Consider the following 15509-nt stretch of genomic DNA (forward strand, 5'->3'; position numbering starts at 1 on the left):
TAGCTCAGCAGGCCACGTCATCTCTCATAAATAAAATGCAAGAAACTAATGTGGTGACGAGCAGACGTTTGTGGTGCTGGACAGGTTCTCCAAAAAGGGCCACCTTTAGAACACTAGGGGGCAGATGTATCACAATACCTATTTGCTATTTTCAAATAGTGATTTTTTGAGAATCGCTATTTGAGAATTGCAAAATGGTATGTATATAAAAAATCGCAATTTTTTAGCGATTTCTTAAAATTCCTTAATTGCGATTAGCAAATTGCTAATCGCAATTAAGGAATAATTTCCCATTCATTTCTATGGGCCAGGAGGCCCATAGAAATGAATGGGAAGTCATTCTCAATTTGCGATTCGCAATTTGAGAATCGCAAATTGAGAATAATTTCAAGGGTGTCATAAGGACACCCTGATGCACCCCTGAAATGTACATGTGTGCGCATATGGCGCACATACATGCCCTAAGGGAATGTATGAGTGCCACATGGCACCTTCACAAATGCCAAAAAGTGCATTTGTGAAAGAAATCGCAAAGTACACCAACTTGAAGTTGGTGGTAATTTGTGATTTCTTAAGGTGAATTCGCAAAACTAAAATGTTTCTTACATAGCATTTAAGAAATCGCTTTTTGCGATTCCTTAAATGCTTGTGCAAAGTTAAGGAATCGCACATTTTGCGATTCCTTAATTTTGCGATGCCATTTCCTTCATACATCTCGTTTTCCTGATTTTTAGTCGCAAAAACTCTGCTTTTTTGTGAATCGCAGTGTTTGCGACTAAAAATCCAGTTGATACATCTGCCCCTTACTGATACACATGACTAAGGCCCACAACGTGTCCTGGTCCATTCAACACTGGCTCGACCTTACAAGGCCTGTGACATGAGTCTTCAGGGTGTGCCTCAGGCTCAGTATCTTCAGAAGTAAAGATGACCTCTAAAAATGGAAGCCAGTAAGTGTGCTCTTACATTTCAGATATCAACGAGTGCACGGTCAACGCGTCCTCCTGTCAGGTGAACGAAGATTGCAAGAACATACGAGGGGGTTTCGAATGTCCATGCAAGGCTGGATATTCATCTGTGAATGGCACGTGTCAAGGTACGTAAAGTTTGTATGTAATAGCAGCGCTAAATAATATCAAAATGAACTTTCAATGCCTGCACTTGTGTACATGTGTGGTTACATACGTGTGTAAGCGAAAGCTATATGCATTTAGTGTGTGTTCACGAATATGTATATTTATGCTTGCATGAATGTATTGTTCCATTTAAGACAGTCTAGGTCCAGACAGGCAGGTGCCTCTTGTACCTTTTTTCAGCATTAGTTGTAACTGGATAGGTGAATGTTACTTCTTTCAGGGTCCCCTTTCTTGGAACAACTGATAGAGCTTCAGGAAGCTGGCTCTTTAATCAGTACAGAGCTGTGGCTTGTGCCACAATGGATAGCATTGCAGGATCAGCGCCATTAGACCTTTTTATAGCTACTTTTATTGGCTTTTTTCTTTAGCATTGAAGTTGCTGACAACTGACGGCGCTTTCTCCATATCATTAACATTGTACCATCTTGTGTGATAATGCCAGGGATACTATACGCGAAAGGTCTGTTCAAACTTCCAACGTTGTGTGGCCATGATGCTAGAACCTCTCCTCACTGTATCCTGCGCCACAAGACTTTTTTAGATTTCAACACAGTCCGTTTTTAGTTGTCTGTTGTCAAAGAGCTGTTGTGGACAACACAAATACTCACAGTGGGGAATATGACTCGTTACTACGCGAGTCATTACATCGCATGGCATTACAACAGGGGCGGCTCCAAGCTCATGGCGGCCATGGGCAGGGAGCGTAGGTAGGGGGCCCCCGGAGGAATGCAGGCACTGAGGCCAGTGAAGAGGGGGGTGCTCATGGTGTTTGGAAGTGGAACAGAGCCGGAGGCCGCCAAGTCCCTGCCAGGGGCCGCCACGCAAATATGTATCCATCCTCTGAGGATTATTATATTAAGGATATATATTGGCGTGGCAGCCCCTGGGCAGGTGCACAGCTTGTACATGCCTAATTCCGCCCCAGATTACAATGAGGTCGTTACAACGACCGTGTTGTTACCACGCAATGCCATTACTACGCAAGTCATTACAATCAATCAATCAATCAAAAAATCGTTATTTCGACAAGAATGTCATAAAAGCATACATTATTAAAACAATAAAAGTAAGCGGTGGGATTTAAAAATGGAGTTAAAACACATATCATAGGCAAATGACAGAATAAATGGACCTTAATAAATTACATGTTATTTCCCCTCCGGATTTTGGAATCGAGCATCAGTCCAGCTCTACAAGAGTAACTTGATTGAACAAGTTCATACATTATTCACCAAGGTCCTTCTTATATTCCACATTGCTGATAAGAATTTAGATACAGCAAAGACCATTACAGGAGAGGGGTCAGTTTTTAGAATTCTATATGCTTGGAAGCAGTGCCTTATCCCCAAATTTTTGCATAGTGGAATAATCCACCTCCTTCTCGATTTTGAATAAGCGGGACAGAAGAACAAAACATGCACTTCATTTTCCAAGTCTGAGGTGCAACCTGGACAGTTCTTAGGGGAAGAAGGATGCCAATTACACGTAAAATTTCTGATGGGTAATGAGCCGTGGTGCCATTGGAGGTACAGTTTCGTGCAACAATAGGGCTAACATTGTCTAAGACATGTTCAAATTGATAAAAGTTTAAACAGAAAAGGTAGGTCTCCTCACAACACCAATCAAGGGACAAGGAGCGATAAGCAAAGAGAATGAAAAGATCCCTAATACTACCACTAAATCAGGTGTTACTTGTGTACCTTTATAACTCATACGACCCTTACAAATTTAAACCACATTATACATTCCTCGAAATATATCAATCAACAAAGTAATTATATCAAATTTGTACATTTTATTACATACAGTACAAGAGATAATTTACTGATAACAGTGCCACTTGACAGTTTAAAAAAAAAAATAATTGTGTTTATACACAACAAAACTAATAAAATGCAATTTATCCACAGACAGATAAAAGAACAATTACACATAAGAAAAATTTAAAAACAAGTTGTCGACGCAGCGTTTCGGTTTTTGTATTTACACCTTCATCAGGACAAGGTTCTCACTAGAAAAAACTTTTCATAATATTAGTAATAGGTTCCTCTCTTATCAATTCGAGGGGCGTTTCATTGGCCTTCTGGACACCTTCTTCTATTTGGGTCTAGTTTTTCATGGGGCAAGAACGAATTATCTCTTGCCACACAGATACCTCAGGTTTTCAATGGAATCTTTTGTTTAGAGGTCAAGGAAGCCACCGTTTTTTTTAAATTTCGAAGTTCTCTCCTTAAAAGCAGGGAGTCAGCCTAGGGCACTGCGCATGACTGGATTTTTGCAATGCTTTTGTTGTGTCCCTCAAGCGTTCTCTAGAGCGGTCTATGTCAATTCACCAGCTCTTTTAGTCTTAGTTCGGCCTCCCTGCTCCTCTTGCACCTCGTACGTCTTGGACCTCGTATCGTCATGGAAACCAGAGTGGGAGTTTGACATGAGGCGGGCCAATTTACTTTCTCGATACATATTAACCAACTGGTTACGCGAAATTCTGCTGCACGCATGCTCCGGATCAGACCACATTAAAGCAAGGCCCAGATTCTCCAGACCCTCTCTGACATACTTGAGCCAGGGAAGTTTCCCCACATTAGCAAACCTCAGAACGTCGGCTAACTCCTGCCTATAATTCCTGAGCTCCGGAGTAACCCAGAGTCTCCGCCAGAAGGTTAGTGGCTTAAGACCCAGCTCCTCATCGATGGGTCTTATGCCCAAATCAAGCCTTTGGGGCATTAGTGGTGTACTCGGGGGCAACGCAGACAGATGTCTTAAAAACTTGTTCTCCGCAGCAGAGATCGCAGAGCAGCCCTTGTGTCCCCAAGTTCACCTCCATAAGTTACTGCCCCCCGGGCCCGAAGTTTATAAATTTCATTACATCAACGTGCAGTAGATGGCGTGCTGACGTTAGAAATGTATAATTTACTATTCCAACTGCAGCCTACGCAACATCCGGGAAGGTGTTGGGATAGTGAAATATACTATTCTTTATGTTACCGCGCCTTCTTCTGCAAGTCGATGCAATGACTTGTGTAGTAATGGAATTGCGTGGTTACAACGCGGTCGTTGTAACACCCCATTGTAATAGCATCGCAGTGTAATCACCATGATAGAAAGTTTGTTTCCTCACTGTGGGTTATGGGACAGCCCACTGCATACCATTGGTTAGCTTTGTTATCCATCTTTTTTGCTTGTTTGTTATTGGATGGCTATCCTTCTTCTTGTGCTTGTCTCACCCAGGAGCATAGCTTCCATATTATTGTTTTAAGTGAATGACTTCCACTTCTTACATACACGGAGCTCCCTATTCTTTCTATTTCAGCACTCCATGGGATTGAATTGGTTTTCTTGCTCTTGCCCTTTTGATCGACTTCCCCTCGCATTCCCCTCGGCCCAGTCTTTCCAAGTTGCTTCTCCATTCCCCTACCCTCTCCTCTGTTGCTCCTACACCCCGACCGCCACATTTTTGTTTGGGTGGATTGGCAGTTCCAGCATTATCTACTGTGTAGCTCTTTTTCTCTTTTATGTAGGGCAGTGGGTATTTTTAGATGCACTGCTCCAAGATTGCCATCCACAGCTCGGAATGGTAGATCAATGGTTACAAAATGCAGCTGTGGCATGATACCTATGTGCACTTGATTACCCATGTTCATATATGTTTCATCACACTGCAGCAACTTGGTTTTGTAAATGCTGCTCAGCATTGGCAAACAAGCACTTTATTTATTTTTGCCTAATAACATCAGCAGAAAGCTTTGGCAAAGCATTAAGGTCTTGTAATGCTATTGAAAGACAAACCTGTTGGCTTTGCCAGTGTTGTTTATGTTGGTAACATACAGGCACGGTTACAACTGAAGAGTCATTTTCAATTGAACCAAGTGAAGATGAGAGAGTGATAATACAATATCGGCAGCAGAACGACAGACTTTGGGCTCTAGAAAAAGCTTTTGCTAGAGTCATCAACATATAGAGTTGGTAAAGCTCCTGGCCTTCTGCTGTTATCAGAGAAGCATTGTCTGTATAATAATCCCTTTCAAGTAGGTGCTTGGTACACCTATGCTTTCACTTCCTGATAAGACTGATGTTATGGAGACTTCACCACACTGGTACCATTACCACTGAAAGGAAAGAGCTAAGTAATAATATTAACAACAAAAATATCTACAGCAGTACAATATATGTGTTGACTGCAAAATGTCCATATCCCGTGCAGTCCATGCTTTTTAAGTCACTTCCTTTTGCCTTTCAATTTTCACCTCCATCATGGTCATTCTACCTGCTTATTCCCCACCATTTGCATTTTTTCCTTTTTTAATTACACCCTATGCACCAGCTTGTATGGAAATGTTTTTTTCGATAGCTCCACAGAGGGAGTCGGAAGGTACACAGCTCCTCACGCGCCACCGTATGACTTCACTGGAGCCATAAAGAGCTTCATCGGCTTGTTGACGTTAGTTCCTTTTTCCCTGCGCTTTTGCCCCATAACCGTTTTTCGTTACTCTTCGTTTAGGGAATTGTTGAATTTATGAGATTTTTTCATTAAATGTGCACTTTATTTGTGCCACTGTCGCCACATAAAAAGTTGGGTTTTAAGCCCTGCAAAGTCTTGGAAGGTTTAATGTCTATTCCAAATCCTCATGACATGTCTTTGGTGTTTGGGGCCAGATCATGGGGTCGACACCTGTCCCAGATGTCGGCGGATGAATCTGAATACTCTTAAAGAAAGATTTGAAATTGTACATGGCCAGAACAAGAGATGAGAGAAGAGCTTGTCACAATGTATGTCCAAGGTTTAAGCCCTCATGTCATCATTTGGCGAAGGACAAGTCACGAGGCCGACGTCTCCCCCATCCAACTTTGGAGGATAATCAATGGGAGGTCACACTGACTCCTTCTTGGGTGCCACTACCTGTGTCATCTTTGGTCCATGTCCCTCTTCCAACTTCTCCTCTGGCTCCAAACACAACACCAACTTCAGATCAGGTTCCTCTGCCTCAGCAGGAGCATGGGTGCTCAGACTTCCCAACTCCGGGTATGGATTCAAGTCACTTCTTGAATGCCATGTTTAACATCTTTAATAGGGTGATGACTCCGTCTGGCGCATCTGCGGGATTCATGGGTCCTATTGCTTATTCACTGGGGGGCTTTCCAGTGCCTTACCAGCAGGCACCCTTCATGCCGATGGCTGAGATAACTTGGCCGACACCGGTGCCGAAGGAGGTTCCTAAAAAAAGGATGCCTTCACCTTTAGGTCTTCCTTCTGTAGGAGTGTCACTGATGCCACAAGTGCCAACTCAGGTGCCAGCTCCCTCCATATCGACGAAATGAGCTTTGATTCCTGTGCATCTTCTTAACTTCCCTGCCGCCTCTAATTATGTTGCCGGCATGATAACGATGCCGTTGATCCTACAGCATAGTTTTAGAAAGGAGAATGGAAGCCTAACGTCTTATAGAGAAAGGTCAGAATTTCTTTTGAGAGGCCGACTCTCAAGAGGGACCCGGTTAAGGAAGGCAAGTGGTTTAGATACTCCTCCAGAATAGGAATTGTTGTCATCAAAGAGAATTCCACCTCCAAAAGTCACCTCATACCATTCTGTCATCAAGAGAGCTGAGGAAATGTTAAATCTACCACTCCCTACCATGGAGTCAAATATATTAACTGAAGTAGTACATTCTGCTTCAGTGACCTCTGAACCTCCACTACCCTTCAATGAGGCTTCAATGAGCCTAATCTAGACATTTGGCAGAATCCGAGGATTGCCTCAGCTGTTCCATGGCCGATAGCCAGAAGATATAAACCGGCTCCTGGTGATCCTCGCTTTTTGTTTTCACATCCTTCACCAGAGAGTTTGATTGTTCAGGCTTCATGCTCTTTTAAGTTGACCCGTGGATCATCCTCCTCCTCTCCTGAAGATAGGGAATCCAAGAAGATGGAACAGGCAGCAAACGAAGTATTCTCATCTGGGAGCTTTGCTCTAAAATCTATGAATGAAACCTGTCTGCTCTGTAGACACATCCATCCCTTCTGGATTCTGCTATGGCTATTGTTCCAAAACTGCCTGAGAATGTACAGAAGCATTTTTCAGTACATAGGAATGATGGTAAGCTGCAGCCCACTATATTACACAGTTGTGGCTAGATAAGGCTGATTCTGTGGCAAGGGCATTGGGCACTTCAATGTTACCAGAAGACATGCAAGTTTGAAGGGGTTCTGGAATTTAACAGGACGTCCAGAACACCCTGATGGATTTGCCCTTTGATGACTCCCACCTGTTAGGTGCTGAAGATGATTCAGACTTAGAATGTTTTAAAGTCAGCAAGGCCACAGGTCATTCTTTGGGTCTTCAGTCACAGCCTAAAGACTATATGCAGTTCAAAAGATTTTCATGCTTCTCCAGAGGCTTTTCAATCAGTGGAAGTCAGCAGTATGGCCAACACTACCAGAAGTAGTAGCGGTTGTCTACCCCCTCTACAGGAGCTATAGGGGGTGTGGGAAGGGATAGGCAGTGGTTTTTCCTCTTCCCTATCTTCTGCCTCGTCCACTTCCTCCTTCCCTAAAAAAAAACAGGGAAGCAGTCCGAGTTTTCCCATCTCTATGCATTCTTCGTGGGGGATGGGTGTCCCAGTTTCTGCACTGATGAGGGTCGATAATACCAGACTTTGCTAAGTATTTTAGAAAAGGGGTATGCTGTACCCTTCCAGGAGTTTCCCTCACACATTCCTTCCTAACCAAATTCACTTTCCCTAGACCATCTTTGGCACCTCCAAGAGGAAGCCCAACCCTACTTCGAAAGGGTGCAGTGGATTTGATTCTGGAGCAGGAACAGGGTCAGTTATTTCCTGATTCTCAAGAAGGATGGCTGTGTATGTCTGATCCTAGACCTCAGCATTTTTAACTGGTTTCTCAAACAAGAAAAGTTCAAGATGCTGACCCTAGCCTAGGGGCTTCTTGTGCTGGAGAAAGAAAACTGGATAGTGTAAATCGACTTGCAGTATACATACTTTCGCATCTCTATTCTTCAGTCACACAAGAGGTTCTCCGCATTACGGTGGGATCTCAACATTATCAGTTTGCGGTCCTTCCATTTGGTCTTACTTCCACGTCTCGGATCTTCACGAAGGTCATGGCAGTGGTAGCAGCCCATATCACAAGGTCGGGAATTCCTGTATTCTCATATTTGGGCAGTTGGCTTATTAAGGTCAAATCTCCATAGTTGGTGTTGCATTACTTGCAGGTAACAACTCAGCTGTTGTTTATAAGGGGCTTTTCTAACAACAAGCCCGAATCTCCCCTGTAGCCACCTGTTTATTGGGGTAGTTCTAGACACAACTGTGGATTGAGCCTTCCCTCCTCCTCAGTGGATTTATAATATTCATGCTATGATTCTGATGTTTCAGGAGGAAGCGGTTATTCCAGTCCAGAATGTCTTATGCCAGCTTGGTTTGCTTGCTTTCTGCATACTGTTGGTCATGCATGTATGCTTGCACATGAGGGTCCGCCAGTGATGCCTCCGCAGACAGTGGTTTCAAAACAACGGAGATCTACAAGTCTGTATCTGAATCTCCAGATAAACTGCAATGGATCTTCAATGGTAGAGTGTGTCAGGCAATCTCTCTCAAAGGAAACCGTTTCACACTCTTCTCTGGTGTCCACGATCATAACAGATGCCTTGGGTGGGGAGCTCAGCTGAAGTATCTGGAGATCAGAGGACTTAGGTTTCCAGAAGAACAGTTGCTTCATATCAATTGTTTAGAATTGCAGGTGACACGGCTGACTCTCAAGGCCTTCCTTCCTTCTATTTGCAGTCAGTCAGTCTAAATCTTGAAGGACAACACTAACTTGATGTGGTATATCAACAAACAAGAAAGAATAGGGTTGTCTCTTCTCTGCAGAGAAGCTCTACATCTCTGGTCCTGGCTCATGATCACCACATTTGCAAGGTAGCAACTCACCTGGCTGGAGTACTCAACGTACATGTGTACAGTCTCAGTCAGTGTTATTCTGCCGATCACAAGTGTCTTCTCCATCAACAAGTAGTGCAATCCATCTTCCAGCTTTAGGGGAATTCTCAGATAACTCTATTTGGCACTCGAGAGAATGCGCACTGCCCGCCATTCTGTAGCCTCCAGTATCCGATGCAGAGCGCGTTGGGGGATGCATTTCAATCGAGCTGGAGCTCCCAGCTGCTTTATGCATACATCCCATACCCTTCATTCCTCAGGTGCTGAGAAAGATTCACCTCCGCTGGGCCCAAGTAATCGTACTAGTAACTGACTGGCCATGAAGTATGCATTTGGCGGATCTTGTTCACCTATTCCTGTGCCCTCCACTCCATCTCCCTACAGGGCATTCGTCCTCTCGCAATTGCAAGGTCCGGTCCTACACCCCCCACCACCAGAGTCAGCACCTACATGCCTGGAAATTGAACAGGGCAACCTGAATTCCTTTTCTTTTCCTCTCCTCCCGATGCAGTGGATGTTATTCTATCCTCCAAAGACACTCCACCAAATCTGTTTATGTTCACAGATGGGCTAAATTTAAGTGATGTGATGATAATTCCTTCAATCCTCTAAACGCTCATTTGTCTGAAATGTTAAAAGGTTCCCTTTCTTTCTTCAAGCAGAGCTTGCCACAGTTAAGCCCGTTTGGCTTTCTTCTGTTTACCAGATCAGCCTTCTCTGTTTAAATCTCCTCTAGTGTCGAGATTCATTCAGAGTCTTACAAATAAATATCCCCCCACTCCCTTCAATTTTGCTTAAGTCAGATCTTAATTTACGTTTGACTTATCTAAGTGTTCTCTGTTTGAACCTCTTCACAGTTGTCCTTTAAGACTTTTAACTTTTAAAAGTATTGTTAAGCCTCCTTTCACACAGTTCTTTCCTGATAAGTTGGTATTTAGAACCAGGGCTATTTCCTGCCAAAAGTCGTTACTCCCTTTCATTTGGTTCAGTGCATTACCTTTTCTACTTTCTACCCTCCACCTCACCCAACTAAAGAGGAGGAAATACTCAATTGATTAGACCCCACCAGAGCTGTCAGTTTTTACATGTACAGGAACCAGCATTCGGACTGGATGACCAACTCTTTGTGCGGTACATTGGAAAAATTAAGGGGAAAGCATTTCATAAGGGGACTTTCTTGAAATGGATTATCCTCAACCCCATGGTACACAAGGAATTAATGCTCTTTCTACTAGATCTAAATCTTCTACCTCTGCTATGGCTAGAGGGGTGCTGGTTGCAGATTTTTGTAAAGCAGCTACTTGAGTCTCCCCCCACACTTTTGCGAAGCATTATTGTTTGCATTCTGAAGTGAGGATGGATGATCACTTCATTCATTCGGTTTTGCAGGATTTTTTGGAAGAGACAGACATGCATCCACCTCTTGGACTGGAACTGCTTTGGTTTCCTATTCAAAAGGTGAGGAGTCTGAAGGAAGAGGAATCCACTAGAAGAACAAAATACTTACCTTCAGTAATGCTTTTTCTGGTGGATACAGTATCTGCCTGTGGGTTCCTCACTGACCCACTCTCCTCCTCGTTGCATGGCTGTATATACCAAAAGAGCCTACTTATGTATATTTAGTATTTACATTGGTATGTTAAAACTACATGTTTTTAAATAAAAAACTGACATACAATTTTGAGGTTAGTTCCATTTACTCACCTCAAAAACGCACCAAAAAGGGTGGAAACTGACATCAGCATGCCGATGAGGGCTCTTTATCGCTCCAGTGACGTCATGTGGTGCCGTGTGTGGAGCCGTGTAGATACAAAACCTCTCTGTGGACATGGGAGAGCTATCAAAAAAGTTCCTCTTCAAGCTGGTGTATGGGGGATATTCAAAATGTGAGGATAGTAGATATAGTATCCACCTGAAAAGGCGTTACCATAGGTAAAACACTGGTTCTTTTCACTGTTATGGCCCTTTTTATGGTACAATGTTGCCAAAAGCGTGTCTCCAAACTGGTGTTATCTTTCCCTTAGAAGGCATACAGCAGCATAGGTGTATGAAGGAGAAAGGTGTTAGTTGGAATGACTTAAGTATAGGTAGCTGTGAAATCTATGTAAGGGCTGGAACAGTAGCAGCGTTATGTTGCAACATCATTGTCTGTAAGAGTGTGGAGGCAGGAGCCATGAATCTGGACCTTTCCTAAAAAGATTCCACTCCCTCAGTGGCCCCACTTCTCTCCCACCTGCAACTTTCCCTAGCCCTCACACCTCAACGCTGCATGTAAGCTGCAACTTTACCCTTCGCCTTTTTAGATCCATCCTTGCAGCGGTTCCTTCAGATTCTGCTCACTTCCACCTCGTGCTCTCTAGCTATTGAAAAACTCCCATTATTATAGAGGGCTAATTAAAAATTTAAGTGAAGGGATTGCATCAAGTTACATACAAAGAATGTATACAGTAATCTGCTTTCCATGTTCATAATCATTTGTAATGTCCTTAGTTAGGGATCAACCGTGTCTTGGCGCACTTAAAAAGAGCAAGTGATGGAAATGCTCCCTTTATGACTAAGAAGTGAGTTCTACAGTTTTGCAGTTTGAATGTGAAGGATTTAGCCTGCTGGTGGAGATATGAAGTCTTCTCTGGTGAGAGTATGATCCAAATATGAGTAGGATATTGGGGAGAAGCCCCTGGTCTTTGTCTGGTGAAAGCACAGTATTGCAATAACATGAACCTAAGTTGAAGTTGAAAAACATCACCATTGTATTCTTGAACCATGAAGTCTACTTAAGGGATAGTCCAGGGACCAGGCAGTTTGATTTACTACAGACGTCCAAGCTCTAGTGCCCATTTTCTTGGGTTGGAAATCCAAGAAGCAGGAACATGTTTTTTTGTAGTATGTGTGTTGAAGTGGTCTGGAAATCCTGTGCAATACATAATGCATCAACAAACTAAGGGGTCCATTACAATGGCGGGTGACCAAAGTCCGCCCGCCACCGTAACAGAATGCGGGACCGTCTACTAGGGGTGTGGCAGTCCCGCACCTGCAATTAGGATGCCACCACCACCATTGCGGTGGCATCCCCTATTACCAGCATTGTGGTGAGCAGTGCTCACAGCACCACCCACCACAATGCTGGGAATGAACGTTGTGCATTGGCATGCACAAGGTGACAGGCACTGCGCAGTGCCTGCCACTTTGTCCATGTGAATGCAGGAGGGCACCATAGGTACCCCCACCCCCCCCAACTTCCTGGGGGCCCACTACTGACACCCAAAGACAAAAACCGCATGCCTTTGCCGCCATGGAAAGGCTGATCTCCGCTATAATCCTAATATGGATGACTGTGTCTTGCAGACATTGCCACCGTATTAACCATGTTCTCCGCCCGGTCGACGAGTCGACTGGCGGAAAAGCGGCAGATGGTCTTTCCGTCCCCCACGGGCCCCCCATCCATCGTAATGTGGCGGGGGTCTCTGAAGTGTGGATGGCGGGCGGATCGCCCCCGCCGGGCCAGCGGTGACTACCGCCGGCCCGGCAGGGGCGATCCGTCCGCCATTCTATTGGGTCCCTAAGAGACGGGATACTTAGGGCCCGATTCACAGAATGAACTTAAGACTCAATCCTAAACTTACTACTATTTTGGTATTCACAGAATGCACTTACTACTTTTGCCATTCACAGAATGCACTTACTACTTTTGGTACTCACAGAATGAACTTACTACTTTTGGTATTCACAGAAGTTAGGATTTTGTCTTAAGACCAACTTAAGACAGACTTAAGACAAACTTAAGACAGACTTAAGACAGACTTAAGTTAGGATTTTGTCTTAAGTCTGTCTTAAGTCTGTCCTAAGTTTGTCTTAAGTCAGTCTTAAGTCTGTCTTAAGTCTGTCTTAAGTTTGTCTTAAGACAAACTTAAGACAAAATCCTAACTTCTGTGAATTCCAAAAGTAGTAAGTTCATTCTGTGAATGCCAAAAGTAGTAAGTGCACTCTGTGAATACCAAAATAGTAGTAAGTTTAGGATTGAGTCTTAAGTTTATTCTGTGAATCGGGCCCACAGAGTTTATTAAAGTACATGTGTGTAATGTGTCCGAGATCGATAAGTAACAGCACCCACGTAAATTGGTGCTCACCATACATTTATCTCAGACCTAGGTATGAAACCTATCTATATTTAGGTGTAGAATGAGTTTTTATTAATGCATGTACATATATGTGAGTGTGTGTGTGTATATATATATATATATTATTAGGGTCCTCACCCACAGGTACCACCCGTGGCATACTTCATCATTGAACCCTCACTCACACACACACATCGAATGTGTGAGTGAACTCGACACGTTTGTAAGCGGAGTGCTATGGCAACTGTGGGTGAAGGCAGAGAATGTGGGTGTGTTAAAATAACCTCCTGAACCTAATTCAACATTTTTAATGGTGTAGGCTTAGGGGCTAGATTAAAAATAAAATTGATGACACTCTTAGGATTTAATGATCACAGGTGTCTATTAGGTCAACATGTTTCAGCCAATAAAACTGCCTCTAAAGGTCATTTGGCTTTCTTCAGGACTTTTGTTAACCCTGCTAGTTATAGTGAAAAGCCTATTAGCTTGTGCAATTTAAATTTTATCCAAAAAGGCATGCACATTTATATACAGACCATACATGAAGGACCTTTTCCTCGTATGGTCAAAGTTGATACGAGAACATTTCATAACGTGTACCCCTTCTTATGTGCTTTATGTCTCTCACTATTTTTCTAGTTTATCCAATGACATTTCATAATGCACTCAAGGAATAACTGCAGGAAATTTCTAAATGGTACAAATGTGTTTCCTTTTTATTAAAACTCTAAATGAAAATTTAAAATAAAAATTAAAGCATAATCATGTGTAAAATGTGCACTCATAGGGTTTTTCTTTATTACCACACCATTACTAAAAAGCCAGGTGACCGTTCAGTCGCATTAAATATGAGGCCTAATTTACAACAAAATTACGCAGCTTGGTGCCGCAATATGGCTTGCGGCACCGAGCTGCGTCATTTTAAAGCACAGAGATGCATCATATTTACAACAATATGATGCATCCCTGTACTTTCCCCTGCGTTGCCGCACAATTGGCTGCCAACGCAGTGGCAAGGATGATTGTTTTTGTACAGCAAGTGACACTTTCCTGCCCAAAAACAATCATTGATGGCATTTTCCTCTTTCTTTGTGTGCTGCAGAATGCAGCATGCATAGAAAGAGGGAAAACAAGGAGAAACAAAACTATTTCTCCTCGTTCCGCCTCCTTACACCTCACCTGAGGAGGCATAGTAGATTTTGACTTTTTCCCCGGTTTACAAAATGTCAGTCTGGGAATGTGGCAGAATCCATGGGTGTTGCGTGGGAATACTCCCAGCAACACCCTTGGCAGGTCCCTTTCACACAAACTGATGCGTGAAAAGGGGTTGTATTTACAAGGCCATGACAACCCACGCAGGGTGGCTTTGCATGGCCTTGTAAATATGGGCAGGCATACTGCGCCAACAGTGCGTCCAAAAAAGTGATGCACCGATGGTGCAAGGGGCTTGTAAATAAGCCCCCAGGTGTTTTCTTTTTACTCAAAATACACTCACTATTGTTTCCTACAAAAGCCACAGGTTGCAACTGTTTGAGTTAGTGCAATAGATGCTCCTTATGCAATGCATATGTTGTATCTCTGTTTCTGAACAATACCCTTACTTGTACATAAAAGGCAAAGGTTTGACAAATGCCTTAAATCTAATTGTTGTCTTTCACAGATATTGATGAGTGTGCCGTGGGTCAATACTGCACAGGTATGGCAGAGGAATGTCAGAACACACCTGGCAATTACAGCTGCAGATGCATAGCTGGATACGTCAACGTTAACTCAGTATGCCAAGGTATGTGATCTTACAAAGTATAGATTAAACATTTGTGTCACAGATAAGGTAAATAATATTCATTTGTAAAGAGGATCCAACTGTTATTAGGGATACAGACAATGCATTCAAGGCTGTGAAAATGGTATACAGGTGGAAAATATGCACAGTATTGAATCTGGTTTATGCAGAAGCAGTGAACATTACCACTTGTAGATTGGACTTACAGCTCCGGGTAATCTGCAAGTATAGCAGATTGTGGGGGGCATGGCTAAGCAAGATGGACTACTAGACATGCCCTGCAGTGGCTCCTGCCAAGGGGAGCATAATCCTGCTGCATACTGACACACATAAGGCATTTAAACCCCACAGATGTGGGCACATATACTGAGGCGCTATGGAGCGCTCATTGGACCCCCACAAAATGAGCCCCTGCCGCTGTGTGGGAGCCAGACAGGCTCTTGTAAAGGTTCAGCTGCAGAAGGGTCTTGAATGAGGCGGCGTTCTTGGGGGACGGCGTGAACCAGGAGCAGTGCGGCCATG

At 43.4% G+C, this 15509-nt stretch overlaps 1 protein-coding gene across 1 annotated transcript in view; it reads left to right on the plus strand.

Moving 5' to 3' along the window:
* LOC144792796 (uncharacterized) overlaps positions 1-15509 on the plus strand; it is an 844113-nt gene that overhangs the window by 304685 nt on the left and 523919 nt on the right. The window contains exons 33-34 of the mRNA XM_078667999.1: positions 974-1096; positions 14865-14987. Coding sequence (XP_078524125.1) covers positions 974-1096; positions 14865-14987 — 246 coding nt within the window. The remainder of the gene's footprint in view (positions 1-973; positions 1097-14864; positions 14988-15509) is intronic.

The sequence above is a fragment of the Lissotriton helveticus genome, chromosome 11 (assembly GCF_964261635.1).
Source record: "Lissotriton helveticus chromosome 11, aLisHel1.1, whole genome shotgun sequence".
NCBI lineage: Eukaryota > Metazoa > Chordata > Amphibia > Caudata > Salamandridae > Lissotriton > Lissotriton helveticus.